This window comes from Sus scrofa, chromosome 13 (genome assembly GCF_000003025.6).
Source record: "Sus scrofa isolate TJ Tabasco breed Duroc chromosome 13, Sscrofa11.1, whole genome shotgun sequence".
In the NCBI taxonomy this organism is placed as follows: domain Eukaryota; kingdom Metazoa; phylum Chordata; class Mammalia; order Artiodactyla; family Suidae; genus Sus; species Sus scrofa.
In genome coordinates, this window is record NC_010455.5 from 178,658,276 (window position 1) to 178,684,557 (window position 26,282).

At 35.9% G+C, this 26,282-nt stretch overlaps 1 protein-coding gene across 15 annotated transcripts in view; it reads right to left on the reverse strand.

Annotated features, from left to right (window-relative positions):
- Positions 1-26,282, reverse strand: part of ROBO2 (roundabout guidance receptor 2) — a 1,674,316-nt gene that overhangs the window by 1,292,564 nt on the left and 355,470 nt on the right. For 2 of the 15 annotated variants that reach the window (XM_021071389.1, XM_021071390.1), the window contains exon 1: positions 13,184-14,836. The exons of 3 other annotated variants lie outside the window; for them this stretch is intronic. In XM_021071389.1, the coding sequence (XP_020927048.1) occupies positions 13,184-13,313 (130 nt within the window). In that variant the 5' untranslated portion in view covers positions 13,314-14,836. Of the gene's footprint in view, positions 1-13,183; positions 14,853-26,282 lie in introns of those variants that run through there. 10 more of the 15 variants (XM_021071386.1, XM_021071385.1, XM_021071383.1 and 7 more) reach the window with 10 other exon arrangements.

Genomic DNA, 26,282 nt, shown 5'->3' on the forward strand with positions numbered 1-26,282 from the left:
TCAACTCCTTTCCAAATGTTTTAATATTAAATTAACTCCCAGGAAAGCTTGATTAATAATGATGTCTTCATACCTCAAGTGGCATTCATGGATAAGAAGATAAGAAACTTACTCAACGTGAACTGCTTTGGCCCATAGACTGACTAAAATGCAGATAAAAGTATACAATCTAGGCTATAACTTCTATTTATGAATATAGCCTGATAACTAACTCCCAAACATTCAAAAGGTAGGTTTTAAATTAGTTTTTAACTTAATCTAAGGGAAAAATTGGGTAAAAATGGCATAATCAGACTTCCTTCTCAACATACTCATGATTTTATTAACTTTATTATTTGCATATCTAGAAAACAATGAACTCAATTTAATCTACAATATATTGACTATGAACTTCTGCTAACTAGTTCCTTTTTAACTTTAGTATCATAATAGTTCACATTTTTAATGAAGACCCTTACCTGCTGCAGTATCCTGAAATATGAAAATATGTGAGTTTTACATATACATCCTACTACATATAAAATAAACAACAGGATCTACTACATGGCACAGGGAGCTATACTCAATATCTTGTGGTGACCTGTAATTGAAAACAATCTGAAAAAGTGTGCATATATGTGTATATATATATAGAGAGAGAGAGAGAGACAATATATATAAAAGAATATATGTATACACACATATATGTGAATGTATATATATGTACAAATATAAATAACTGAATCACTTTGCTTTACATTTGAAACATAACATTATATTTCAATTAAAAAAAGAGTTTGCAGTATAATATTAAATTCAGTGTCTCATTTAAGAGTATTCAAGGTTATTTCCCAGATTTTCATATTGAGACTGATTGGTCTGTTGGTAATATTTCTGTTAATACTAAAACTTCATTTATCAGAAAACCACATTCTCAATCATAGTGGATAACAGGAAATTTGCATTTGTGAAGGTTTTGTTTTCCTCCTCAAATAGAAGGGGGAAAAAAAGCATTTGGAGGGAAAAGGTCTCACCTGAAATCCAACAAATTGTATTGGATCCATCAATAGAAGACTCCTGTTTCATGTACTTTTTTAAAAATGTCTAGATTCACCTGGACATTTAGGCATGATTTTAAATCTAAAACTCTATACAAACTACTTTTACATAGCCTCAAATAATTAATGCATAGCAAACATTCTATTAGGCAATTTAAAGGATTCAAGCAATTGTCAATTAGTTACATGACAGAGGATATCCCTGTCCACTTTTCTGCCCTACCAATTTTCCAAACATCCATTTACAGTGATATTTAGTAAATATCCTAACTCAGTAAGTGCATATTTTTTAAAATAATGAATGTTATTGTCTATTTAAGGTACATATAAGCAACCCCCTTCACTGAGTCCTGACTGGAGAAGAGCACAAAGCTTCACTTCAAGAAAAGCATCTTGCACCCTGTCTCAATAGTGTTTTATCCATTCCTTGTGGTGTTTGGAGGCTAGAGAAGTTACTTTTTTTCCTTTCTTAGTGTTTAACTCTTCACACCTCAAAGTACTTCCATAAGCATCTATGATTTTTTTTTTCTCTTTTAATTTCTTCCTTTAAATTGTGTCTTGATGAACAGGGAAAACCTGAAACATTGGAATTGAATACTTAATATGGTAAATACAAGGTTCACTGGTAAACCAAACTTATCAATTGTGATAATGACAGATAATTTTATTCAGGCTACACTATAATCCTCCGAAGAACTTCCACTTTTTCTCCACGTTTATGTATTATTCAGACTAATAGTGACCCTGAAGTAGAAAAAGCTTCTTGTCTCTTAAAACTTTTATTGAGAGGAGTTCAAAATGCACGCAGTTAAGTGCTCTTCTGTGTGCATTTAATGTAGAGTGAAAAGCTGTTTGGTGCTCATTTTAGATTCACTGGCAACAAGACAGACAAGAAAGTGTGTGCTAGGAGTCAGGAAGATATATATGAAAAATTAAAAGTTTAAAATTAATTTGAACTTATAATGTAATGCGCCACGTGGAAGGCTAAAAATCAATTTCCAAATGGAACAGCTTGAAACTTTTTCTTGCCATCTGGTTTTGGACCTGGCTCTTTCAATTCCAATTTTGCCCTTGTGAATACTCCAATTTTATATATACTATATGGGAACGATAATCTTCATGCCACCTAAGCATAGCTTGTTGGATTTCCTAAAAATATGGTTATTTTTGTTTTTTCCTACACTATCAGTATTTCCCAAATGCCTTCTTAATCATGGGTGCACCTGTCTTTATTTTAAACCAGATGTGTTATTAATATTTGATTTATTAGCCTATTGACTAGTGATTGCATTTTATTTGGCTAAATTTTTTAATGCATCTAACATTTGTACATCTTTAATGAGCCTAAAATACAGACTGATGAATTCAAATGAGGAGGGGAAAAACGATTTGGATATTTGAGTTTAAAGTAAAAGAAAAAGTAGGGCCCAATATATAGACATGGGATTAAATAAGATCATGCATGGAAAATACTGACACAATGCTGGCATACAGAAATCCTCAGTAAACGTTAGCAATTAACTTTTTGTTTTCTGTGTGTGTGTGTGTGTGTGTGTGTGTGTGTGTGTGTGTGTGTGTGTGTGCGCTGATGCTAATAAGTAAAAGCTTTGAGGATATTTAATTTTTTTGAAGAAAATATTAAAAAAAATTTAGCTGCTTTACATATACTATCCCATTTGTTTCAGACAAAATAACACAGTGAAAATGCTGAGATTACAGAAGTCAAATAACTCCCCATTTAAGTCAACAGCTAATAAATGGCAGAGATGTAGGCAGAAATTTAATGTCTCTATTATTCCTTGATGACGCTCTCAAAAAGTTTAGCAAGTGTGCGCTCCCACACCACATTATTTTAATTAGCTTTATATGTATCTATACAATATTGAAGGAAAATGTTTACAATCAAAATTACAAGCGTTTAGGCTACAATAGGATACATAAGAATGTATCTTCTCAGTACATCTACTGATCATTAGTTCTTAATAATCTAGTCAGATCTAATTGAAATTAATAACAGTTACAAGTTGAACTGACTTCTAGCAGCTTCATCGCATGCTTTTAAACTTAATTATTAACGAGTCAAAATTTTTATTTTGGAAAAATATGCTCCCACTTCCCAATTACTTAAGTCATATACCCATTCACTTGCCTAGATTCTTCAAACAGATGAATAAAATCATGCATATATGTATATATATATGTATATATATATACACACACACACATATATGGAATTTAAATTTATAATAGTATATCTTAAAGATCATCCAATAATGTAATTATGATTTGGAGAACTCTTTTAAGAATATATATATTGAGGCCTCGAGAAACATGTTTGTCTCTCTACACAACTTCTATAAAAAATGTATAACTGAGAAATAGCTGATAAACGTCATAACCACATAATTTTATACTTACACAGTTAAATGCAACAATTATAAAAGATGGACTATTTATACATAGGGTAAATTCATATATACTTTTTCTTTTTTTTTTTTTCCTTTTTAGAGCCATACCTGCGGCATACGGAGGTTCCCTGGCTAGGGGTCGATTCAAAGCTCTAGCTGCCAGCCTACACCACAGCCACAGCAATGCCAGATCCCTAACCCATTGAGCAAGGCCAGGGATTGAACTCATGTCCTCATGGATACTAGTTGGGTTTGTTACTGCTGAGCCACAACAGGAACTCCCATATGTACATTTATATACTAATTTATATACACACACAAACTAATTTATTACAGTGGTAATTCAAAACCACTTAATTTTGATACAAATTATTTTGAACTGTCAAATCACTTAAGATCCTTTGAACAACACAAATTATATAAGGCAAATAAATAACTTTTAGTGAAAAGTTTTCAGTAACTTTCAGCGACATTATACATTATTAAACTCGTCAGAGTAAGAGATCAGATCACAACTTGAACTTTTATTCTAGCACATGCTTTTGTGTTGCTGATTTTTTTTTTTTTTTTTTTTTTTTTTTTTTTTTTGTCTTTTTAGGGCTTATGGAGGTTCCTAGCTAGGGGTCTAATCAGAGCTGTAGCCACCAGCCTACAACCACAGCCACAGCAACTCCGGATCCAAGCCGCATCTGAGACCTACACCACAGCTCACGGCAACATTGGATCTTTAACCCACTGAGCGAGGCAAGGGATCGAACCCACAACCTCATGGTTCCTAGTCGGATTCAGTTTTGCTGCGCCGTGGCAGGAACATTTGATTTTGATTTTAAGCTATGAAAATGTAAATCTTGCAAATATAAGGAGACAGGAATTCTACAGAGTTCTACAGTGTGAAGGATATCTGCAAAATTACCCAGGTAACTGGCACTATGTTTTGTTCCCTAAATACTGAAGTCATCATACAATTTATCTTACCAAGACCTGCAAGGGCACTTGTTTTCAATTCTGTAAATTCTAGTTCACCCTCTGCCTACCTTTTAAAGCTACACTTAACTGATTCTGCTGTTATTTCCCACTAATTCTCAACATGCTGCCTATTGGAATTAGATTGGTTACCTGACTGTCCCCCAAATGAGAAACACTGTTGGCCTGGGTCAAGTGCTGGGTTTAAAATATACTACTTGACAATTTTATTCAAGTTGCTGCTGTCATATGACAAATGAAGATGTTAAGACTAACAGTATGTTTTAGATAGGGTTGATGCAAGCATTAAGTTACAGAAAAACAAATTTACATAACACAGAGCCTGGCACAGAAGGACAATGTGCTTTAAAAAAGGGAAAAAAAGGAGTTGCCGTCATGGCGCAGCGGAAACATATCTGAATAGGAACCATGAGGTTGCGGGTTTGATCCCTGGCCTCGCTCAGTAGGTTAAAGATCTGGTGCTGCCGTGAGCTGTGGTGTAGGTTGCAGATGCGGCTCTGATCTGGCATTGCTGTGGCTCTGGTGAAGGCCAGCAGCTGTACCTCTGATTAGTAAGCTGGAAACATCCATATGCTGCAGGTGCAGCCCTAAAAGGACAAAAGATACACACACACACAGGCACACACACACACACACAAAAAAAAGGGAAAAAAAAAAAAACTTGATCAACTCTATATAGCATATAGCTCTATATCTCTGTTCTCATTATTGTAGTTATTATCATTTAAAAAAATTTTTCCCTTTTCTATTTACCTAATTATTCAAAGCCTTAAAAAAACTAGATATAAATAATTTATAGCTCTTTTATGGTACTAGTTGTTTTTCCAAATGTATCTTTATGCCTATCTTCTCTGATCATTTAAATTATGTTTCTCTGGGGAATATCCAGTAAAATATTTGTTTGAATGCATGAATGTCTGCATTTTTGGTTCCCTACTGTACAGTATAAGCATGGTAGGAGCACATGCTAGATGGACATAAAAACATTTTACTATTAGTATAGTACATGTTGTTCTACAATGAATGTACAAATTGGCATCACAGAATCTTTGGGGGCCTTGAGTGGACATGTACAATAACCAAAACTCTCCAACAGTACGTCAAATTTAATTCATCGCACTTGGTAATCAACAACCTTAGCCACAAATTCCTGCAAGTGCCTCTCTGCACTGCTCCATGCAGTCCCTAAACAGGAGTGGGACATTCTGTTAGATAAATGGAAATCTGTACAGGTTAGCCAGAAGCAATGTTCAGGCCCCTATGGATTCTTGAAGGCACTTCAGTTACATTCCTGATTGCCCTAAAATAAATTCTTTATTAGCTGCCAACTATTACATTAGAGATTTCATGATGCACTCCTGTCTCTAGAACATAATCTTGGACTTTACTCAGCGTGGTAACTACTACTTTGATGACAGAGCTTTTGACATAGATATGAAAGGGATTCTACCAAGCATATGTAGGGTCTAACCTAATCATTTATGTGGTGAACTCTTCATAAATTGACAGAAGGAATGAATTTCTGTGCTTATTCTGGCAACATGTCAAGACTTATAAATTGGCAGTACTGAATTAACTTATTAAATTTTCATATTTTTTTGAATAATAATACCAGGCAAAACTGTTCTCATGTGAGAATCATCAAATTTTGGCATTTTGTATAGCTAGAATTCAAGATGCAGCCATTCAAATAACTATGATTCATAAATGTACAGAAATTTTGTTGTGTCTGCATGCTGTTAGTTGAATAACAACCCTGTAATGCCTACCAAAAAACTCCATTACATAATGAAATCTGAAGCAGATACGCTAGACTTAATTTGATGTGTAGCTTTTTTAGTAGAATTTAGCCTCGATTTCAAATTGAATCTGTTGTGTATAAACCACACCATGCCTAGAAAGTAATGGGTTCACAACTACTTTCTCCCTGTTATCAAGTTTGCTGCTTTTCCTTTCTAATCCTAGAATATAAACTGATTCCTAGACCATAACCCCATGTCTTTCTACATACCAAAGTTCCCAAATTGATTATTTGACATTTATTTATTTAGTATTTTTTTACCATGCCCGTAGCATGCAGAAGTTTCTGGGCCAGAGATCAAACCCATGCCATAGCAGTGATAGGCCAGATCTTAACCCACTGAGCCACCAGGAAACTATAGAAATTTATATTTAAAGGTGAGTTTAATAAAATATACACACACTCATATTTTTAGTGCTTTCGATAGACCAAGTTTTGAATACCTACTTAATAAATGGCTTTCAAAAACCCAATGTGGAATCAGTATAGAAATCTCTTTTTGTGTGTGTGACATATACCATTTTTAAGGTGCTCAGGACTTTTGATCTTTGATCTAATTTTTACATTATAACTCTAGAAATGTGATTCTTCAGTTATTTTTTTTAAAATTCTACTCCTGGAGAAAGGTAACCCTAAGGACTATTGTGGCTAAATAGCTGAAGGACAGTTTTAGATGAGGCCACAGGCCCTGATGGATGCTGAGGTCTCTGAACATGTAATGGCCTTTAGATGTAATGTACTTATTTTCTCTCCTTTTCAGGAATATTATCTCTTGTTTGGATGACCTTGGTTTCTTAACTGAAGAAAAATCTTTAACAGATAAAAGACACCCAGTCTTAACTGATCAAGGTCAGTATTTGATTCACATAATCTTTAATCGATGTAAGAAAACAGATCTTATTGTAAACTCTCATCACTTTCTGAATTTCTATTTTGAAATTTTAATTCTTTATCAAGTAACAAGCCTGTGAACATAATTGCATTTTACTTTCATTTTTCTTTTTCTTTTTCCACACTCAAGTAACTTTGAAGGTTGAAGGTTTGAATTTGAAAACTAAAAACCCCAAATTGCTCTCAGGTGGAGGCCTAATGTTAGCCATGATCCATCCTGAAGCAAAAATTTTATGGCTCAGTTGTAAACCCTTTGAAAATGTAGTTTATAATGGAAGTGCTGACACTATCTTAACTATAGATTCGTGAACCCTTATACTAATATATCTAGGCTATTTCATTACTGTCGATTTATCCCACTTTTAAAAATTAAATAACCTCTTCAAAAATCATTATTTCCTTTTGAAGTTCCTGAACAAAATTTTCTTTGTGGAATTAGGATTGTGAATCTTCTCCTTGGAGTGAGAGGGAGAGAAACTAATGGAAACACACATATAGGAACGTGCACACATAACTTACAATGGCAGTGTGAGTCCATATTTTTTCAGTTCACACTTTTCACAGGTATTTTCTGACTTTATGAAGTATATAAAAATCCTGAAGCTATATTCTTCAGAATGGATTAGCACTCTACTTCCTGGGCAGTAGTTTCCCCCATTTCGTATAAAGATGCATATTTTATTTGTAAGCCAAATATAAAAAACTTCTTTCTACCCATTTTCTAACGTAAACAACACTTCAAAACTCTTTCTAATTTTTCTCTCATTTATCATTCAATAAAAATGCATTTTATGTAAATATTGCTTAACATTTCAGGGTGTTTTAATCACATGGGCACACATACATTACATTAATAATATGTTGACAATTAAAATACAATTTTGAAGTTAAAAGTGAAACAGTAAATTAGAATGAAAGTTAGAAAAAAATGGCCATGGTTAAGATATAATTAGGTTATAATTTCTAAGACTAAGAAAAGTCTATTATTCTCAAGTACCAAGTTTTTCTTATCAAACTCTCACATACATTTTTCTGAATCTCTCAAATGCTGTTTTTCAAACAGCACTAGAGAACACAAGCAAAAATTTCAACAGATCTTAGTATGGTTGTTAAGCATACTCCTGGATTTCTGTATTTAAAAAATACTCTCATAATCCTTTGAAATTAGAGAAGAAAAAAACATACACATTTTAGGCTTGGCTTTGGAATTTACTTTTCAATTGTAGGGAAGATGAGGTATTAAATCTATTTATTGCATACAAATGGAGATTAAATAATTTAAACAAATGAAAAACAGAACTAGTGATTATACACAGCACAAAGAACATTCTACATTTTGCATGAATATTCATACTGTTCAGTTTCCAGATCCACAATCTCACATTATAAATTACTTTTGAACAACAACATTGCTTTCTTTTTTCCTTACTGCACTACTTCCTACATGAGTCTGCCAGAATTTTCCAAGTTTTAAAATACTATAAATACATTCATATTTTTCTACAACTAAAACTGAAATTCAAATGATGTAGTAAAAGTATAGCGATAACAATGATTTCCCAACATTAGAAAGGTAAGATATAGCACATAACTAAAAGTAAAAAACATGTAATAACACAAAAAGTCATAAAATATTTTATTCCCAGTCTTATTTTTCAGATACTTCACTCATTCATCAAATAATATTTATTGAGCATCTATTAGGTGCAAGATTACATGTTAAAATTTATGAATCAAAGACAAAATTTCTCTTCAAAAAAATAAATTAAAATAAATAAATGTTCTACTTTAAAAAAATTCAATTAACTTACAATGTGGCAAACATATAAGACATAGATACATGTAAAAACTGACAAATCCCTTCTAATCTATATAAAATGCCTTAGCATTCAAAAGATGAAATATTATTTTCAGCACATGGTTGAGGGACATTTGAACTGGTACTCAGGGCTGGTACAGTGGTAAAGGGATCTTCCAGAAAAAATACCAGTGGCAAAATGGTCCCTTTATATTCTTTAAACCAGAAAATCTTAGATTACTTTGGTGTTGGTGAAAGAGCAAATCATCAATATTCATATTTTATTAATGAAAACCTTTATTTCGTATACAATATCAAAGAAATGTGAGATACTGGATTATGTGAGGTTCTTGCTAAAACAAAGTAAATTTTTTACTGGCTCATACAACTGGGCAAGAAATCAGAAGCAATGTTATAAAAAGGGGCTTAAGGTAATGGGGACCAGCGCAGAGTTAAAAATTTTTTTTTTTAATTTTAAGGGTAAAAAACAAAACAACAAACAAAAAAAACCAAAAACCTCAAATTCCAAATAAAAAATTTAGAAACTATTGAAACTGTCAATATTTTATACAGGGCCATGCAAATAAGTACATGAAATCTAAAATAGCAATCTGAGTATTCTCATGTCACTAGTTCAGCAGACCCTGAAGTAAAATAACATAATGCCATAGAATGCTCATAATACATTCTAACCCTTCATAGAATGCGGAGAGAGAACTGCCAGAGAGGTTTTCTTTGCTTAGCAAAAATAGACACAGACAACCGGCTGCTGTGATTTATATAAAAGGAAGCAACTATGAATGTTCTGTGAAAGAATCTTATGAATTGTCAAAAGTTTTGATAACTTCATGCTCTGCTGCCATAGTTTAACTCATATATCATAGCTGAGATGCCTGAGTGACCTCAACAGACTCTTTGCGGAGATGTAAGTGGAGTCAATGCTGAGTGAAAGAGTTGGGTGGGCATTAACAAGAGCCGGGATTGGCCCCGCCCCTTACCTTCATGAGTGGCTGCTCTGATTGGTCACTGTTTCTGTGGGCCCAGGGTTTGTTCTCACCACCCTCCTCTGGTGCCAGCTTCACCCACCTACCACTTTTACACTCATTCTTCTACTTATACATATTTACCTTCCATTTTAAAACTTTGATAGTAGTTCTAAATATAGAAACATAGCTGAAACTCTAATTTCCAATAGCAGATTTTTTTTTAATGATATAATTTTAAATTCCCTTCAAGTTACATATATCGACCCTCAACAATGCAAACATCTCTGTAAAAGTTATGCTCATTGGAATGGAGCTGTTTACCTCTTTTAGACTTTCTTCTCAGTGAGAATAACTGAATGCAAAATAATGAGGTCCTTTAACCCTAATGAAGGTGATGTCCGCAGTGTATTTAGAATTTCTGGCTAGTTTATCATGAATACAAACTTACGATCACTTATGCTATGTTCTGAACTAATCAGATGAGACATCTACCTTCCCTTGAGGAGTTCATATATTGTGATTAAATAGAAACGCATGTGCCTGAGGGAAAACTTGCTGGCCTACTAACCTATATTTGAGATTCATGTTCATTGATGAGCTTAAAAATCCCTTGGTAGCCAACTATAATCAGCATTTTTTCTGATCGCTCTAACAAGTCAACTTAAAGATACCTGTTTTGAACTGCTCGTCTACATGCTGTCTGTACCACTCCGCACAGGCCATAGCGATTCACTGATCAATGATGCTCCTCCCCCGCCCTGACCCCAACCCCTTCTCTCAGAATGGTGGCCCCTGTTAATACAACAAAAATGGAAATTGTCAGCGTGGGCAGGTTGCCATATGGAGGTTGACAGCTGCTCAATCAGATTAAGACAAATGCACACAGGCAATGTGAGTGCAAAAAAAAAAAAAAAAATTAATTTCAGAAGAAAACTCTGCTGTTTTGTTATTACTACTTTTCCCAGGCTTTTCAGAAATAAAACATCAAGTATTAAAGATTGTTCTCTAAATCAGATAAGCTTGAATCAGTATCAATATAAAGCAAATTTTAAAAAGTAACCTTCTTTAAAATTTTGTGTTTTGAACCTTGATCCTCTTCACTTCTGGTGATAGCGTTTAATTCAAGAAGCCTCATTCTCCCTCTCCACCCCACCCAATATAGACATATACTTCTGCTAGGTATTCTACAAAATAATAAAGGCCTATCTGTACTTCTGGAAAACAAAATAATATGGAAAATCATAAAAATATACTTTAAATGACTGCATAATATGCTCAGAGAGAAGTAAAAGAATTTTACAACCCATACAACCATCAATAACAAAGCTCATGAATAAATAAATATTTACAACATGTACATATGCATATCAAGGTAAAGCTACTTTGCAGGAGCTCAGAATCTGTGGAAAACATTTATGCAGTGCATAAACAGTGACAAAGAGAGGCACTAAAAAAGAAATAATTTTCAGGTAAAGAACAGTCAACACGTTTAAAGTTATCCAGTAACTTGCTTGACCTTCCTAAAATACATAAGACTCTTTTAACAATAAATGAAATGTGTTGCCATGATTGCCTGTTCCTGAACTTGACTAAGTCATATCATCACTGTACAGCAGAGCTAGCAAATTTCTAGCTGAGCTAGTTAGAGCACATTGGAAAAGGTAGTCATATATTCAAAGATGAAACATTTCAGAACTGATTTACAAATAAAATCCAATATATCTGTACTGAGAGTTGTGTGCAATGAATAAACACCTACGGACACATGCACTCTGAATTAAACTTTTCTGAATGGGGTAACAATTTTTCTAAAATCTTGCAGCTATCTAATTTAATCACTGGGTATCTAAAGGCTTCAAAGTCTACTGCTAAAGTTCATCACAGCAAATGATACTTTTACATAGTAGCAGTACCTATGGTTTTGGAAAAATTTATATCAGGATGTATATTCCTAACATCCCCTAGAGTTGATAAAACCATACATCTCTAGATCCCAAGCCACCAAAAAGCTTCCATGCAGGAGAACATAAATAAAGCTTGCAATTTGCAAAAAAAAAAAAAAAAGTCCATTGATAATACCAAGAAATACAGTACTGTGGTGATATAATTTACAAAGCCCAAAGATAATATGCAGCTCCCATTCCTTAGGGCTGCAACTGCACCAATCATTGAAGCTAAGTGCCTGTTAGAACTTTTCCTTCTAAGGTACAGTAGATGGAAGATTTATAATATCCTTAATGTAACAAAAGGAGGAACAGAAAGATCAAACTCAGACTCATGGACTTAGAAAATCTTGCTGAGATGCTGTGATAAATTATTAAAACTTCTTGTTAATGTTCATGCTTCTCTCTAACCTCACACTGTAACATGGACAGAGAAGCAAAGGTGAGCAGACCCAGAAAACATTTCTAGAACTGAGATAAAGATATTAGTTGAAAACAATGCCTCTCCCAATAAAATCCTTAGATATCTTTCATCAAGATTTTCCCCCAAAAAAAAAAAAAAAAAAAAGATTTTCCCCCAAACATGCACACACTGTCTAGAAAGTCTCTCCTGGGATAGTTACTGCAGCATCATTTTGGCTTATAGCATTCATAGAACAGGTACCCTGGTAACTTGTGTTTAATGTAAACAAATGGCATTCAGGTAAAGCAGAATCAAGCAAACTTTATAAAAAGGCAGGTCCAAAGTCTCAAAAATTCTCTCTCATTCCATTATAATTTTTTGACAGCAGAAGAAAATGGATTACAACACTCAAAAGTATTGACTGCCTTGTTCTCGTTCAGCAGATTTTTTTTCAATAAAGTTAATGCAATTTATCTTTATTAATACATCAACACTGATGGAGTCAGCCAGAAAATTAGTGTTGGTGGCACTGCATTTCATAGCATCCCTCTGATCGGATCACAAAATCTGCTACCAATTCAGGGATCTAGCATAGTCGGAACCCATTTCTTTTCTGAAAGAATGCAGCTTCCTAAGGCTAACACATACATCCCTGCACTAGAGCAATATGCATCTGGCCCTATATCCTCCTCGCTGAAAACAATCCTCATAATGCTTGGAAAGCCCACAAAACCAAAATTTGCAAAAATATATTTATATCAATAACAGAGGAAAAAAACTCTTCTTTCTAGCCACCTATACCACGCATCCTCTTTCCTGAAATACAAATCTGGTTTTAAACAGAACCAGTTCCTCTACCGTCAGCTGTCCTCAAGGTCCCGTTGACCAGCCTTGCTAACTCTGTTTAACACCAAACTTTCATCATCACTTACCCCCTTTCCAAGGTTTTCCTTTCCAGGGGGTCCGAGTCAGCTTGCTCAGAGTTGGTCCAGAGAAAAAGAACATCAAAACGAAGAGAAGTTCAAGCCTAGTAATTTTCCCCACTTTCTCTGATGATAACATTTCCACAAGTTAATGTCACAAAATTTCTCACATCCTCTTCCCTTCTGGTTATTAAAAGAGCATTAATCATTGAAAAACCTGAGGTAGGTGTTGTTTTGCCATCTTTAGCAGCTGAAGTAGCAGCTCCCTGATGTAGCCCTGAGCCAAGCTACATTTCTCACGATCCGGCTCTTTCAGCATGCAGTCAGCACTGCTTCTGCTCCAGGAGCTATAAAATAATTTCTGATCTCCACTTTGCTTTCAGTGGGAATATATTCCTCAGCGTACTGGGTAAGCTTGATTGAAAATGATAAAAACAGTAATGTCTGTGTCCAGCCGAAAAGAGAAAAGATGTCAGGACTGTGTGAAAAAGATGAGAAGCAGTTGTACTGACAGCTTTCAGGCTGCTGTGTGATCCTAATAGCCGTGCAACCAACCAAATGGCTCTTTTAAGAGTAATAAGGCTTCAGTGAAAGCCGGTGTCACTGCCACTTGGGTGGGTAGTTCTGGGCTTGAAAATCACCCAGGAACCGCCACAGATAACGACGGCTTCAGTCCGCTTCAGAATATTAAGGGCTGAGCAAAATATAGTATGCACAGAGGGTAGTTAATCTATTGTGTGGATAGAGGAGGATTCCAGCAACGTAGTGGGGAAAGGCGCTGAACTTAAAACCTATTTAATTTTTCCTTCATTTCACCTCGTGACATTAAAAGGGGATTGCATCTGCACTAATTATTCATTAAAAGGTCTGAAATATTTACTGAAAGAACAACAATCATCAGTCTATGGTTTTTATCCCCAACAATAACACAGGGCAAGTTCTCAATAGTTTCAGTTCTCTTCTGAATTACTGCCAGTTTATTTGGGCATTTCTGTGTCACCCGAACGAACCCACCATGAATGCTGTCAGCAAACTTTCAGAAATACCAACACAGACTCCATCAGGGTTGTGCTAATCACACATTCAGGGAAATGTGTGTATTTTTTTATTTGTTTGTCTATATCACCATGGAAATACATAAAGCTCCCTGTCTTTTGTAATTAGATTTATGAAAACATTACTGATCACAAGGTGTGGTTATAATTAACATCCGGGCACATGGCTATGCCCCTGGATGAAAAGAAGGTGCGTGAAGTCAAATCAAATAAAAGTAATTTGGTCTGTACTGCCTGAAGTGAATTAGCATGATTGAAACATTCTGGACAATATTTAAAATCTGTCTATATCTTAGTATTGTCTGTATGGCCACTTACTCCTTTAATCAGTGAGCCACAATGCATGAATTATACATTTATGTGCTTTAAAGTAATCAACTGCCATATAATGATAACCACCAATTTTATGATGTTACCCCTTTCAAAATGGGATGAATTGCCCTTTTCAAATCATGGTATTGGAAGAAGCACTTTTAAAAGAATAATTGATCTTGTTAAGATTAGCTAAATTAAATTTGAAAATACAGTTATTAAAATTTGCTTTTATATAAAGGAAACAATGTTTGCCCAAATATCAATGGAATACACAAAATAAACTCTCCAGTTATCTCTTAGCTTAAAAACAATAATCAATTTGTCTTCAACTTCTAATTAATTTCAAAACTTCTGAGGGATGTGAGAAAAGTTCATAGCATGCTTATTTTAAAAACAGTAAATTTAAAATTTTATGTTTCTGTATACTTTAAGTTAAAATTTAAGTTGGAAATCTATTTTCTCATTACCGGTCATTCTTCATTGTTTTAACCTGGTTCTTTGCTTTCTCTTTAAAAGTATGTGAACAGAAATTGGTAACATGAATTGGCCAACTCCCTTACCATCACCTTCTGAGGAAAAGACTAGACCCAAACTTATATAATGTCTACTGGCTCCATTACTCTTGAAAGAAAGAACATGACCTTTCATAATTAGTGAGGGTTTTGTTTTCCAATTATCTAGGCCCTAGGTTGAACAGGAAAATGGCAAATGGGTTTAAACATGATAAAAGGCAGTCGGTAGAGACATACATTTCTCAAGGGTCTAACCAGAATGAGGTTAATAGCTAAAGCACTCTTCCTTCAACATGGGATATAGCTGGCTGGGTTGACTCTAAGAAAATTCCAAGTTTAGATTTTCTTTTTTTGTCTTTTGTCTTTTTAGGGCTGTACCCGAGGCATATGGAAGTTCCCAGGTTAGGGGTCCAATCGGAGCTACGTGGCATCTGAGCTGCGTCTGCGACCTACATGGCAGCTCACGGCAACACCAGATCCTTAACCCGCTGAGTGAGGCCAAGGATCAAACTCACAACCTCATGGTTACTAGTCGGGTTTGTTAACCACTGAGCCACTACAGGAACTCCCCCAAGTTTAGATTTTCAAGATTTGTCTTCCTTCTTGGTGGGCTTCAGTCAACACCAGCCCACAACTCTCTGATGGGGACATTAAACTGAAATTGGAGGGACCAAATCACTGTTCATGGAGGGAAAGCCATTCTCCTCCGCAACTCATTTGGCTGACTTGAGTGAAGTACCACTCAAGCTTTCTAGATACCAGAAGGAGTAAGAGGAAATCTCAAATCTGTGGAAGTACAAAGAGAATAAGTAAAGGTGCAATTTGAAGAGAAAGAGAAATATTGAGTGGAAGGGGCAGTTCACATGAGACAAATTTCTACATAGGTACGAGTGTCAAAATGCCTTCCCACTCACATTAATATTAATAATAAATTAGCGAAGTTATTACAAGTTCTAGGAACTTTATATGAATTAAATCCATTTAATCCTAAAAAAAAGCCAAGGAATTAGGAATTACGATCTTCATTTAGTGCATTAAGAAACTGAGGCACAGAGATTAAGTCACTTATCCAAGGCCATAGAGATCTTTGAACTCAAATAGCTCAGCTCTGAGCCTCTGGAAATCACTGTGGTATGCTTTCTGCTAAAGCATACCCTCTGTATTGCCACCCTTCTGAACCAGCTGGCTCTTAGGTTACATCTTTATATAAAAGAGCAAATAACGATGGCCTATTCAGTGTGTGCCAGGTTCTAGGTGTAAAGCACTAATGAAGTGCCTGATACGTTTTAGTTACTTCATCTTCATAACAACCTTGTGAGATGAGCCCCTTATTATTCATACTTTACAGATGACTACCTATTCGATTTCACATAATGAGTAAAAGGCAGAGCCAGAATTGAAGGCTATGTGGCCTCAGAGTTTGTCATTCTGCTTCTGTTTTCCGAAGTCCGGTGCATGGGTCTGGGGAAACCAGATAGGACCCCAGGGGGAGGTGGGAAATGAGAGAACTGAGGAGGTTCCTGTGGCACCTGTGACATGGAATTTTCCATTGGTTTTTGGCAGTGGCAAGGAGGTCTGGGACTGAGGAGGTTCCAAAGAAGTCTCCCTGAGAGAGGCAATAAGAATAAATGTTCTCACCACCTGCATGTTCTCTAAGGAAAACATGAGGAAAGTGAAAACTCCACGAAGACGGAAAGTTACAGTAAAACATAGTAAATGCTCTAGTGGAGGCCATAAAAAAAATGTCAGGAAGACTGCAAAGAGAGATGCTTCTATGAAGACAGTATATAGTAGTCCCCTCTTAGCCACGGGGGCTGTGTTCCAATGCCCCCAGCAAAGGCCAGAAACCAGAATAGTGCTGTATTTTATATATGCTATGTTCTTCCTATACATGCATACCTACGATAAAGTTTGTAACTTATAAATTAGGCACATGAAGAGATTAACAGCACTTAACTAGTAGCAGAAGAGTTCTGACAATATACTATAATGGAGGTTATATAAATATGGTCTCTTGCAATTTAAAACTTATGAATTGTTTATTTCTGGAATTTTCTGCTTAATATTTTTGGACCACAGTTAATCACAGGTAACTGAAACCACAGAAAACAAAACCACAGATAAAGGGTCAGGAGGATACTGTATAAAAACAAAGTGCAATGAAAGACGGAAGAAAGATGGGGTTCAGCAAGGCTGTTCCAGGCAGAGAAGATGGCCTTTTTACTAAGAACCAAGTGATAAGTTTATATTTTTAGGACTAGGTCAAATCAGGCAAGAGGCAGAGGATAATCCAGGTTGAGGGAATAGCAGGAACATGATCCCAGAGATGCAAGAACACCTGAGTCCTCCCAAGATCTGCCAGGAAGGCAGCATGGATGGGATATCTAAGTATATGGGTGAGTAGCGGGAGATGAGGAAGCAATAATAGGCCAGGGCTAGATCAAATATAGGTATTTTTTTTTGTCTTTTTAGGACTGCATCCGTGGCATATGGAGGTTCCCAGGCTAGGGGTCCAATTGGAGCTATAGCAGCTGGCCTACACCACAGTCACAGCAACGTGAGATCTGAGCTGCGTCTGCAACCTACACCACAGCTCACAGAAACCCTGGATCCTTAACCCACTGAGGGAGGCCAGGGTTCAAACATGCATCCTCATGGATGTGAGTCGGGTTTGTCAACCGCTGAGCCATAGCGGGAACGCCTAGATCAAATATTTTTTTAAATATGCTTATTACCAAAGTTCTAAGGCTTTTCTCCCAGTGATAGGAAGTCAACAATGAGTTTAAATCTAGGAAATCACATAATCCAAACTGATTTTTCAAAAAAAAAAAGTCTTTGGCTGCATGGCTGCAGTATGGTAAAGAGTGAAATTTCAAGAAGGAAAACCAAGATATATTTGCAAACTGAAATAAAACAGTGAGAATAAATAGGAAGACACTAATTTGAAATAAATGATAAGACTTAGTATTATTATCCATTCATTCAAAAAACTTTTAACAATCACATATTTTGAACCAGACCAAGTGCTAGGTATACTAAGATGAATAAAACAAGGTTTATAAGACCCTATTATCAAGATACTTATATCCTTAAGAATTTGGGGACAAATAGATATAGGGAGGAATGGAACATCCATTATCTTCCTCAAATATGTTTTTATAAGTTAGATTTTGCCTGACCTACTAACATTCACTCCAACTTGGACAGCATTAAGCAAATTTAAGCATCTTAGCAATTATATTCATTTTTATTCTAATACATCTATTTATTCTATTCCAATAACACTCCCTAACATCTTGATCTTTATACTCAATAAACACCATTTTTTCTTATCTTCTGTTTATTTTCTTAACAAGGATATAGTCTCACCAAAGCTCTGATACTAAGTGATAATGGCATAATGTCAGCTATTCTGTTATACTTTTAATGACTGAAAATGTAGAAGATAAAACCTGTCCTATTGAGTTTACCATCAAAAAATGTTACTAAGCCCTTGAAAGTAATTACTTGATTTTTGTATCACCATATTTTCTTAGTCTCGCAGATTATACTCACTCTATGAGATGTGACTGCAGACTGAGCAGATCGTATTTCTGAAAATGCTGTGAATTTGTAGGTTGTTCTTAATGGGGGTAATTAGTTTCTTTTCTCCAGGGGACATCTGGCAATGTCTGGAGACATTTCTTGGTTCTCATAATGAGAGTATGTTACCAGTGTACACAGTGGCTAGGAGCCAGGGGTGTTGCCACCATCCTATGATGTACAAGACAGTGCCCACAACAAAGAACTATTCTCAGGTGGCTGTTAGGTGAGGATGCTGAACCCTAACCACTTGATGGAGGTCCCCAGAACTTTGTCCCTTTGGAGAAAGAATTCAGCAAAGAGACTGAGGGTAGTGAAGCAATAAGTATTCAAAGGGAGGAGAGAGAAGATAAGTGTGGAGAGGGCATAGGCAAGGTGGAGGCAGGGGAGAGAGAGAGAGAAAGAGAAAGATGCAAGAGAGCAGAGAGCAACACAGGCTTTGGAGGTCCTTTAAATCCCTTGTACGGGGGCAGTCCTTCCTGGCTTCTTCTGCCCAATAGTCTTGCTTTGTCTGGCTTTGGCCTGACTCAGTGCCTTTCCCTGGGTGTGTCTGCACACCTTATAGCCAGGAGGGATTCTAGCACAGGGTTTCTGGGAAGCGGAAGGGGATATACTATGGTCTGGTGCCCTCCTTTCTCTGACTCCAACGAATCTTTCTGCGAGTGTGTAGTTCCGGAGGTCTGCTTGACCTCAAGAATGAGAAATAGATGGTCTCTATCTTTTCTGCAAGCAGGATGCAGCTTTTTTTTTTTATCTTGAAGTTATCTGTCCATAGGGAACAGATTACAGGTGCTTAGCCTGGGACCCATCTACCTCCTGCTTCAGAACAACCTGGCTAAAAATGTCACTGTCACTAGAGTCCAAACTGAGAAACTCGAGGTTTCCTTAGCTTGTCTGACCACAAGATGATGATTCCTCTAGTTGTTGTGTCATTGAGGTCAAGCCAGAACAAATGCTCTTCTGGATGGAAGCTGACAAAGTAGCCATAGAACGCTTCTTACCAGGTGCTCTCCTATGGCAGCAGGGTACAAGGTCCTATTTATAGCATTGTGCTTCAAAAAAAAAAAGCTTCCCATTTCTCTTGTTTTAATTCACTTGCATGGACTCACCCATCTCCCTAAACACCTTACATCAGGCCAAAGAAATTGTAGTTTTAGTTTGCTGAAGTGCTAAAAGGGGCCCACTGATACATGTGTCTATCAGTAAAAATCATTCTTGTCTGGAAAACTCTGTGTCCCTCTATTTGTCAAAACTCTACAGGAAGTCATCAGGGCAAACTTAGCTGTCTGGCTTTCCAATGACTTTCCCTCTTATTAACCTGACAATGATTATTCTCTGCTAAATACATGTACGCTCATTACTATATTTTATATACTCCATTAAAAAGCCATCAGAAAAGTTTAGCTGGGATTTAATCAAGAAGAGAGTTGTAAATTAGCCATAGGATTAGCTTGATAACTCTTGAAAGACCACTGGTAAATTCATTAAAACATGCATACATACATATATACATGCATAAAGAGTTGTCATTAATTAATTTTTTATTGCTCTCTAATACGTCAGCATTCTAATTTGACTACACAAGCCAAAATATAGATCTGCATGTTTCAATGCTATATTAAAAACATATTTTGATTCTTGGTCTTTATCATGTTATCCTTAAACAGAAGCAATGAATATTGGATACATCTCTTCTGTCTCAGTCCACTATAAACACAAATCATTCCACAGGCTCAATAAGAGAAACATCCCTTGGATTTTGTACAAGTTACAGTGACATATAATGTATATTAATTTTATTTCCAAGGTCAAACAGGTTCCATTACATATGTGCCAGTTCAAATGTATAAGTATAAATAATACAGTTACAGCATGGTTGAGAAATGGACTATGCTTAACTGAAATATGTACTTAATGGAAAGAAAAAAATCACTTGTTTTCACTGCTTCAACTGCAGTGGAATATTTTGAAAGGTTTTCATTCCTTTTTTTGTTTGCTAGTGGTTTCTGCCCAGGGAACATCTCTGAATCCCTCTGATTTTAAGACCCAGCAGTACCCAAAGATCACTGGGCTGCAGGCACACCAATTCTCATGCTATTAGCCTGCAATTATAAGGGATGACAAGGAAAGGGCTGAATCTATAAAAAAGATGAGAGCAAACTGGTAAGCTGGACTTTCAAATCAACTCCTAAGATTGTATTTTGTTTTTGTCATTATTCCCTTTCATTAAAAAATCAAGCGGAGCCTTATATGTCTTTATTTAAGGGTTCAAGTAGTAGTTTTGCTACGTAATATGCTTTTCGAAACTTCATCTGAGAAAGGAAGCTTTCGACTTTGCTGTACATAAGCTTGTTTTGAAGAGTGATTCTATTTTTATTTTTAATAGCTCCCAGTAGTTGAGTATGTGCCAAGACTTGTCAGTGTCCCAAAGGGGAGGATCTCAGTCAGTACCTAGATTTAGGCTAATTGGAAGCCATGAGGAGTGATTCTAAATGGTGATGGGTCCATTTGAATCATCTGGAGACATTACATGACCAAAGCTAGCTATGAACAAAGCTATAGTGGTCTTCATTCTGGGTAGCCAGGTGACCAGCCAAAATTTGGGGGTTGGTTCCATTCTTTTTAGAAAAAAAAAAGAATTTATTAGGCTACAACTCTGTGGTTCTGATTCAACAAGCCATTTGTGGGAGCTGGGTACATGTGTTTTGAAAAATATCTCCTCCATATATCTCTGCTATGCTACTCCATTATTCAACAACTATCTTGAAAGGAAAAGCTTATCTGTGCTTGCTTTATAATACCCAGTTTATATACATATCAATGGAATGAAATTAGAGTCTAGTCTAAAATCTTGTGAATAACTTTAGTTTTGGGGGAATTTGAAGACAAATTAATTTTTCTATATTAACTCATATTCAACCTAAGTTACAAATGATTACCTGACTTCTCTGTAAAGAAGGTGGGATATGCACCCTGGTCCTAGTGATTTTCTAGACATCAAGCCTTGGAATCTAGTCAAACATGCATGAACCTATAAAATATACTTTTTCTTCATCTTAGGTATTTTCTTGGGCTTATGTAAAGTTCATTTAAAGGATAGTGCTAGAAAATTTACCATGGTCTATTGGCTATGCTACATCAATTACAGAAAACATTTCATATTTATAGGAGATATCAACAGGATGTTTTTAAAAGAAATATTACTGCTTTTTAATATTTACATGATACATATACTCTGAGATATTCTTTCCTCAAAAATATAAAATCAAAATAATCTTTCCAGATGAGCAGCTAGAAAGTAACTAAATCCCAGTGTTGCAGGGTCTCATGAGGATGTGGGCAGAATATGTATTGATATACATGTTTGAATCTGCTCTGGCTCCATCTTCAGTGTTCTTGAGACCCCAGGAATATGGTAACATTATAATGTTGGTTCAGTTAAAAGGTAGTTATCCCAAGAAAAAGTTTCTATATCATCAATGTTGAAGATGCCATATATAACTGTTGTACAACTGACTGATTTAAAGCAAATAAATTATAATTCTTGAGTCATTTACAAGTTGGAAAATAGAGAAAAATAATTCTCAAGAAACGTGAAACTGAATATTTTGCAGTGTCAAACCATCCCATATGACAAATTCTTATTAACAGCTAGGAATTGCTGTAGGAGTAGCTATAGGTTTACTATACAGCTTTATATCATTATAAAGTTTTAAATGTCACAGACAAAAAAAAATGGCAGTGACATAAAAGGTAATTTTTTTTTATTCTTTTTTTTTTTTTTTTTTGTCTTTTTTTTTGCTATTTCTTTGGGCCACTCCCGCGGCATATGGAGGTTCCCAGGCTAGGGGTCGAATCAGAGCTGTAGCTGCCAGCCTACGCCAGAGCCACAGCAACGCGGGATCCAAGCCGCGTCTGCAACCTACACCACAGCTCACAGCAACGCCAGATCGTTAACCCACTGAGCAAGGCCAGGGACCGAACCCGCAACCTCATGGTTCCTAGTCGGATTCGTTAACCACTGCGCCACGACGGGAACTCCTTTTTTTTTATTCTCATGAAAAATTCTGGATACAGGCAACTGAATTTTGACCCACAAAGTTTTCAGACATTCAGCCTCCTTTTATCTTTTTTTTTTTTTTTTTTTTTTTTAACTTTTTAGGGCCATGCCTGTGGCATATGAAAGTTCCCAGACTAGGGGTTGAATTGGAGCTGTAGCTTCTGGCCTACGCCTCAGCCACAGCAATGCCAGACTCAAGCCACATCTGCAAACTATGCCATAGCTTGTGGCAAGCTGGATCCTTAACCCACTGATCAAGATCAGGGATCAAACCCGTACCCTCACGGACACTGCATTGGGTTCTTAACCCACTGAGCCTCAACAGGAACTCCTCTTTTATATTTTTTATTTAACTTTACTGAGGTAGAGCTGACAATTAAAATTATGTATTTTTAAGGTGGGCAACTTGATGATTTGATACATGTATACACAGGGAAATATTTACTATGAGCAAGTTACTTAACATATCCATCACCTCACAGTTACTTTTTTGTGCGTATGTGGTTAGAACACTTAAAATGTATTCCTCTATCTTGTTCCTTTAATAGAGATGGTCTCCATTTTCAAGAAAACTCAGGATTCAGAAAGTTCTTTCTGTTTGCAATATCAAGTTAGCAGGAAGGAGGACTAGATAAAGGGTAGGGAGCATTGACAGGTGAAAGCAACTATCTCAGACAAAGATACAGGAAAATTGTCACATGTCACTTTTGCTTATCCCACATTAGGCATATTTTTTGTTTAAGCTAGCTTTAAGGAAGCTGCAAAGTTAAATCTCTTTTCTGGGTAACATGTTACCAGCTAGAAATTGGTGTTCCATTCCTTTGAGAAAATTGGAGAATGGGCTTTGGGGGAAAAAAAAATTGTTTCCCTTTGACATGGGCCTCTATCATGAGATATTATGATAAATGATAGACATTCAAAAACATCTTAGTAGCTTTTATCTACTAACACAGTGCCCCTTATTACCTTAGAGGCTTGAAATATAACATGTATTGAGATCAAGTCTATAATTTATAACTTATAGTTTATAAACTTATAGCTCATTAGGCCCAAAGAATCTCAGAGTCAGATCAGGCTGAAAAACTACTAAGTTGATAAAGAACAAAGTGCAAACATTCCTTACCAGCAGTGTCTTATATTTTGTTTAAATAATTTAAGTTCAAAAAAAATTTTTGGAAGACCATTCTGGCATTAACTTCAAATGTTTTAGATGCTCTTAATTTCCAACTATTCATTGTAATACTACTCTTCAATGTGATGCCAAAAAATATGTGTTTTTTCTTCATTAAGACAATTCTTTGAATATCAGGGAAGAGCTGCTTTATGCCCCTTGAACCCTGCCCCCACAATCACGTTCTGGCCAAATAATCCTCTTTGCATGAACACAAGATTCAGATTCATGATCATCTAAGGAGTTGCCTTTTTTGGATTGTTGGATGCTATTAAGTCAATCATAATATCCAGTTCAACAATATTCATCCATCCTAAAACACAAGATATTCTTCATTTCATCCTTTTTCCTAATTCAGGTTGAACTAGACTTAACAGAAATGGTCTGGCATCTGTTCATAGTACCCTCCTCCTCCCAAACTCCACCCACTTGGTTCCCATTGCTCAGATGGAGAGCATGCCTTATGACAAAAACATGGCTCTCAACTGCTCCTACAGTTCATTTGTCCTGTGTCCTCTAGCATTAAGCCTAATGATTTTGAGAAGAAAACTGTCACCTGACTCTATTTCCTCTTCTGCTGGATGTCAGTTTAACATGACCACAGGGACTATTCATTAGCCTCTGAAATTTCCAAGAAAGACATTCTTTTGGCTTTTACTTTAAATCACTTAAACTATTTTTAAACAAAATGAAAATAATATTTCAAATAGTTATGCTTAGCAGTACGGTTTATATATATATGTTGATGTATTAATGTACATATATACGCATATGTGCATATATAAACACTAATTCCTAAGTGGGAGAATTTGTTAATTAATCACCCTTAACAGCAAAATAGCTCTCCATTAGTCAAGCCTCAAGTTTAATTAATTCACCAGGTGATGAGATATATAAGTCTTAGTGTTTTCTTCCTAACTACTTACTATTCCATTCAGAAAACATGCTCAATATACCTTTCACTTAGAAGACTGGTTTCTGCTTCTGTGGATGCTAAATTTCAGCACTAGATAGATCTGACAAACATTTTCTTGTAATAAAATATATAGAATGTATTTTTTCTTTGACATAGACCTATTCGAAGTTGGTGAGAATAGCACGACCATTTAGGATTGAACAAACGAACAGTTTAGGGAGCAGCTATAGCCTTCCATCAAGGTTGAAGTAGATTTCTTATAAATAATAGCAACCAAACATTCTAGGCAGTAAAGACATTCCCATCAGATCCACCTGATGAAGGGAGTCACTGAAATGTTTCTGTTAGGGAATGTTTAGGCAATAAATATGTCTGACCTTGCGTCAATAGCTCTATTTGTGCCCTTGGCTGAGTGTCACTTAGTGACTTACTCCCAACAGCCTAAGGAGCATGTAAGAAAGATAGAAATCAAAACTTTAAACATGAACTTCCAAATCTAGCTGATACCTTGTCCTCAAACTCCAGACTCATGTATCCAACTGCTTCTTCAACATCTGCACATGATGTGATGGTAGGGAGAATTTTAGGGTGAATCACCCTTTCATCCTCTCTTACTCCCAGTGTTACTCCTCTGATTATGTTCTTGTATTGTAAAAAGAAAAATTAGGTGAATGAAACTAATCAAATCACGTAGATCTTTAAAAGCAGAGTGCTTTCTCAAGCTGGCAGCAGAAAACACAGGCAGATGGTAAAATCAGAGATGTGAGTTAAGAGAAAAACTTGATGGAGCATTACTGTGATGAAGATGGAGAGACCATAAGCAATGATTAGAGAGTGACCACTCTCAAAACAGCCAGCAAGGATACAGGGATCTAGGTTCTACAACCACAAGGAAGTGAGTTTTGCCAACAACCTGAATGAACCTGGAAATTAATTCTTTCCCAGATTCTACAGATAAGAGCCCAGTTTAGATAGGTCCTTGATTTTGACATTGTGAAACCCTAAGCAGAGAATCCATGTGGACTTCTGACCTAGAAAAACGTGAGCTAATAATTGGGTGCTATTTTAAGTTGCTAAGATAGTGGTAATTTGTCATGCACCAATAAAGTAAAACAGAAGTCTAATAAGTTATTTTCAAACTCAACATGTTGAAAAAGCAACTCCTGGTACTTCCAATCTTATTTCTGCAGACTTTTTCCCCCTTTTATTTAATGGCAACTTCATCCTTCCTGTTGCTCCAGCAAGGAAACCTGGAATCATTCTCAAATCCTCTCTTTCTCTCAAATCCATCTCAAATCTGTTGAATTCAGGTCTATAAAATGCCCAGAATCTAATCAGTTCCTGGTCCTTCTCCTACTCCCACCCTCATCTGAGCCACTAACATCTTTCCTCTCTTACTCAAGAGTGAACAGGTCTTCCTATATCAACTCTACCCTATATTCCTCTTACATGTTTTTGTCAACAGTTGGTAGCAAAATTTTAAAAAACTTAAATCTT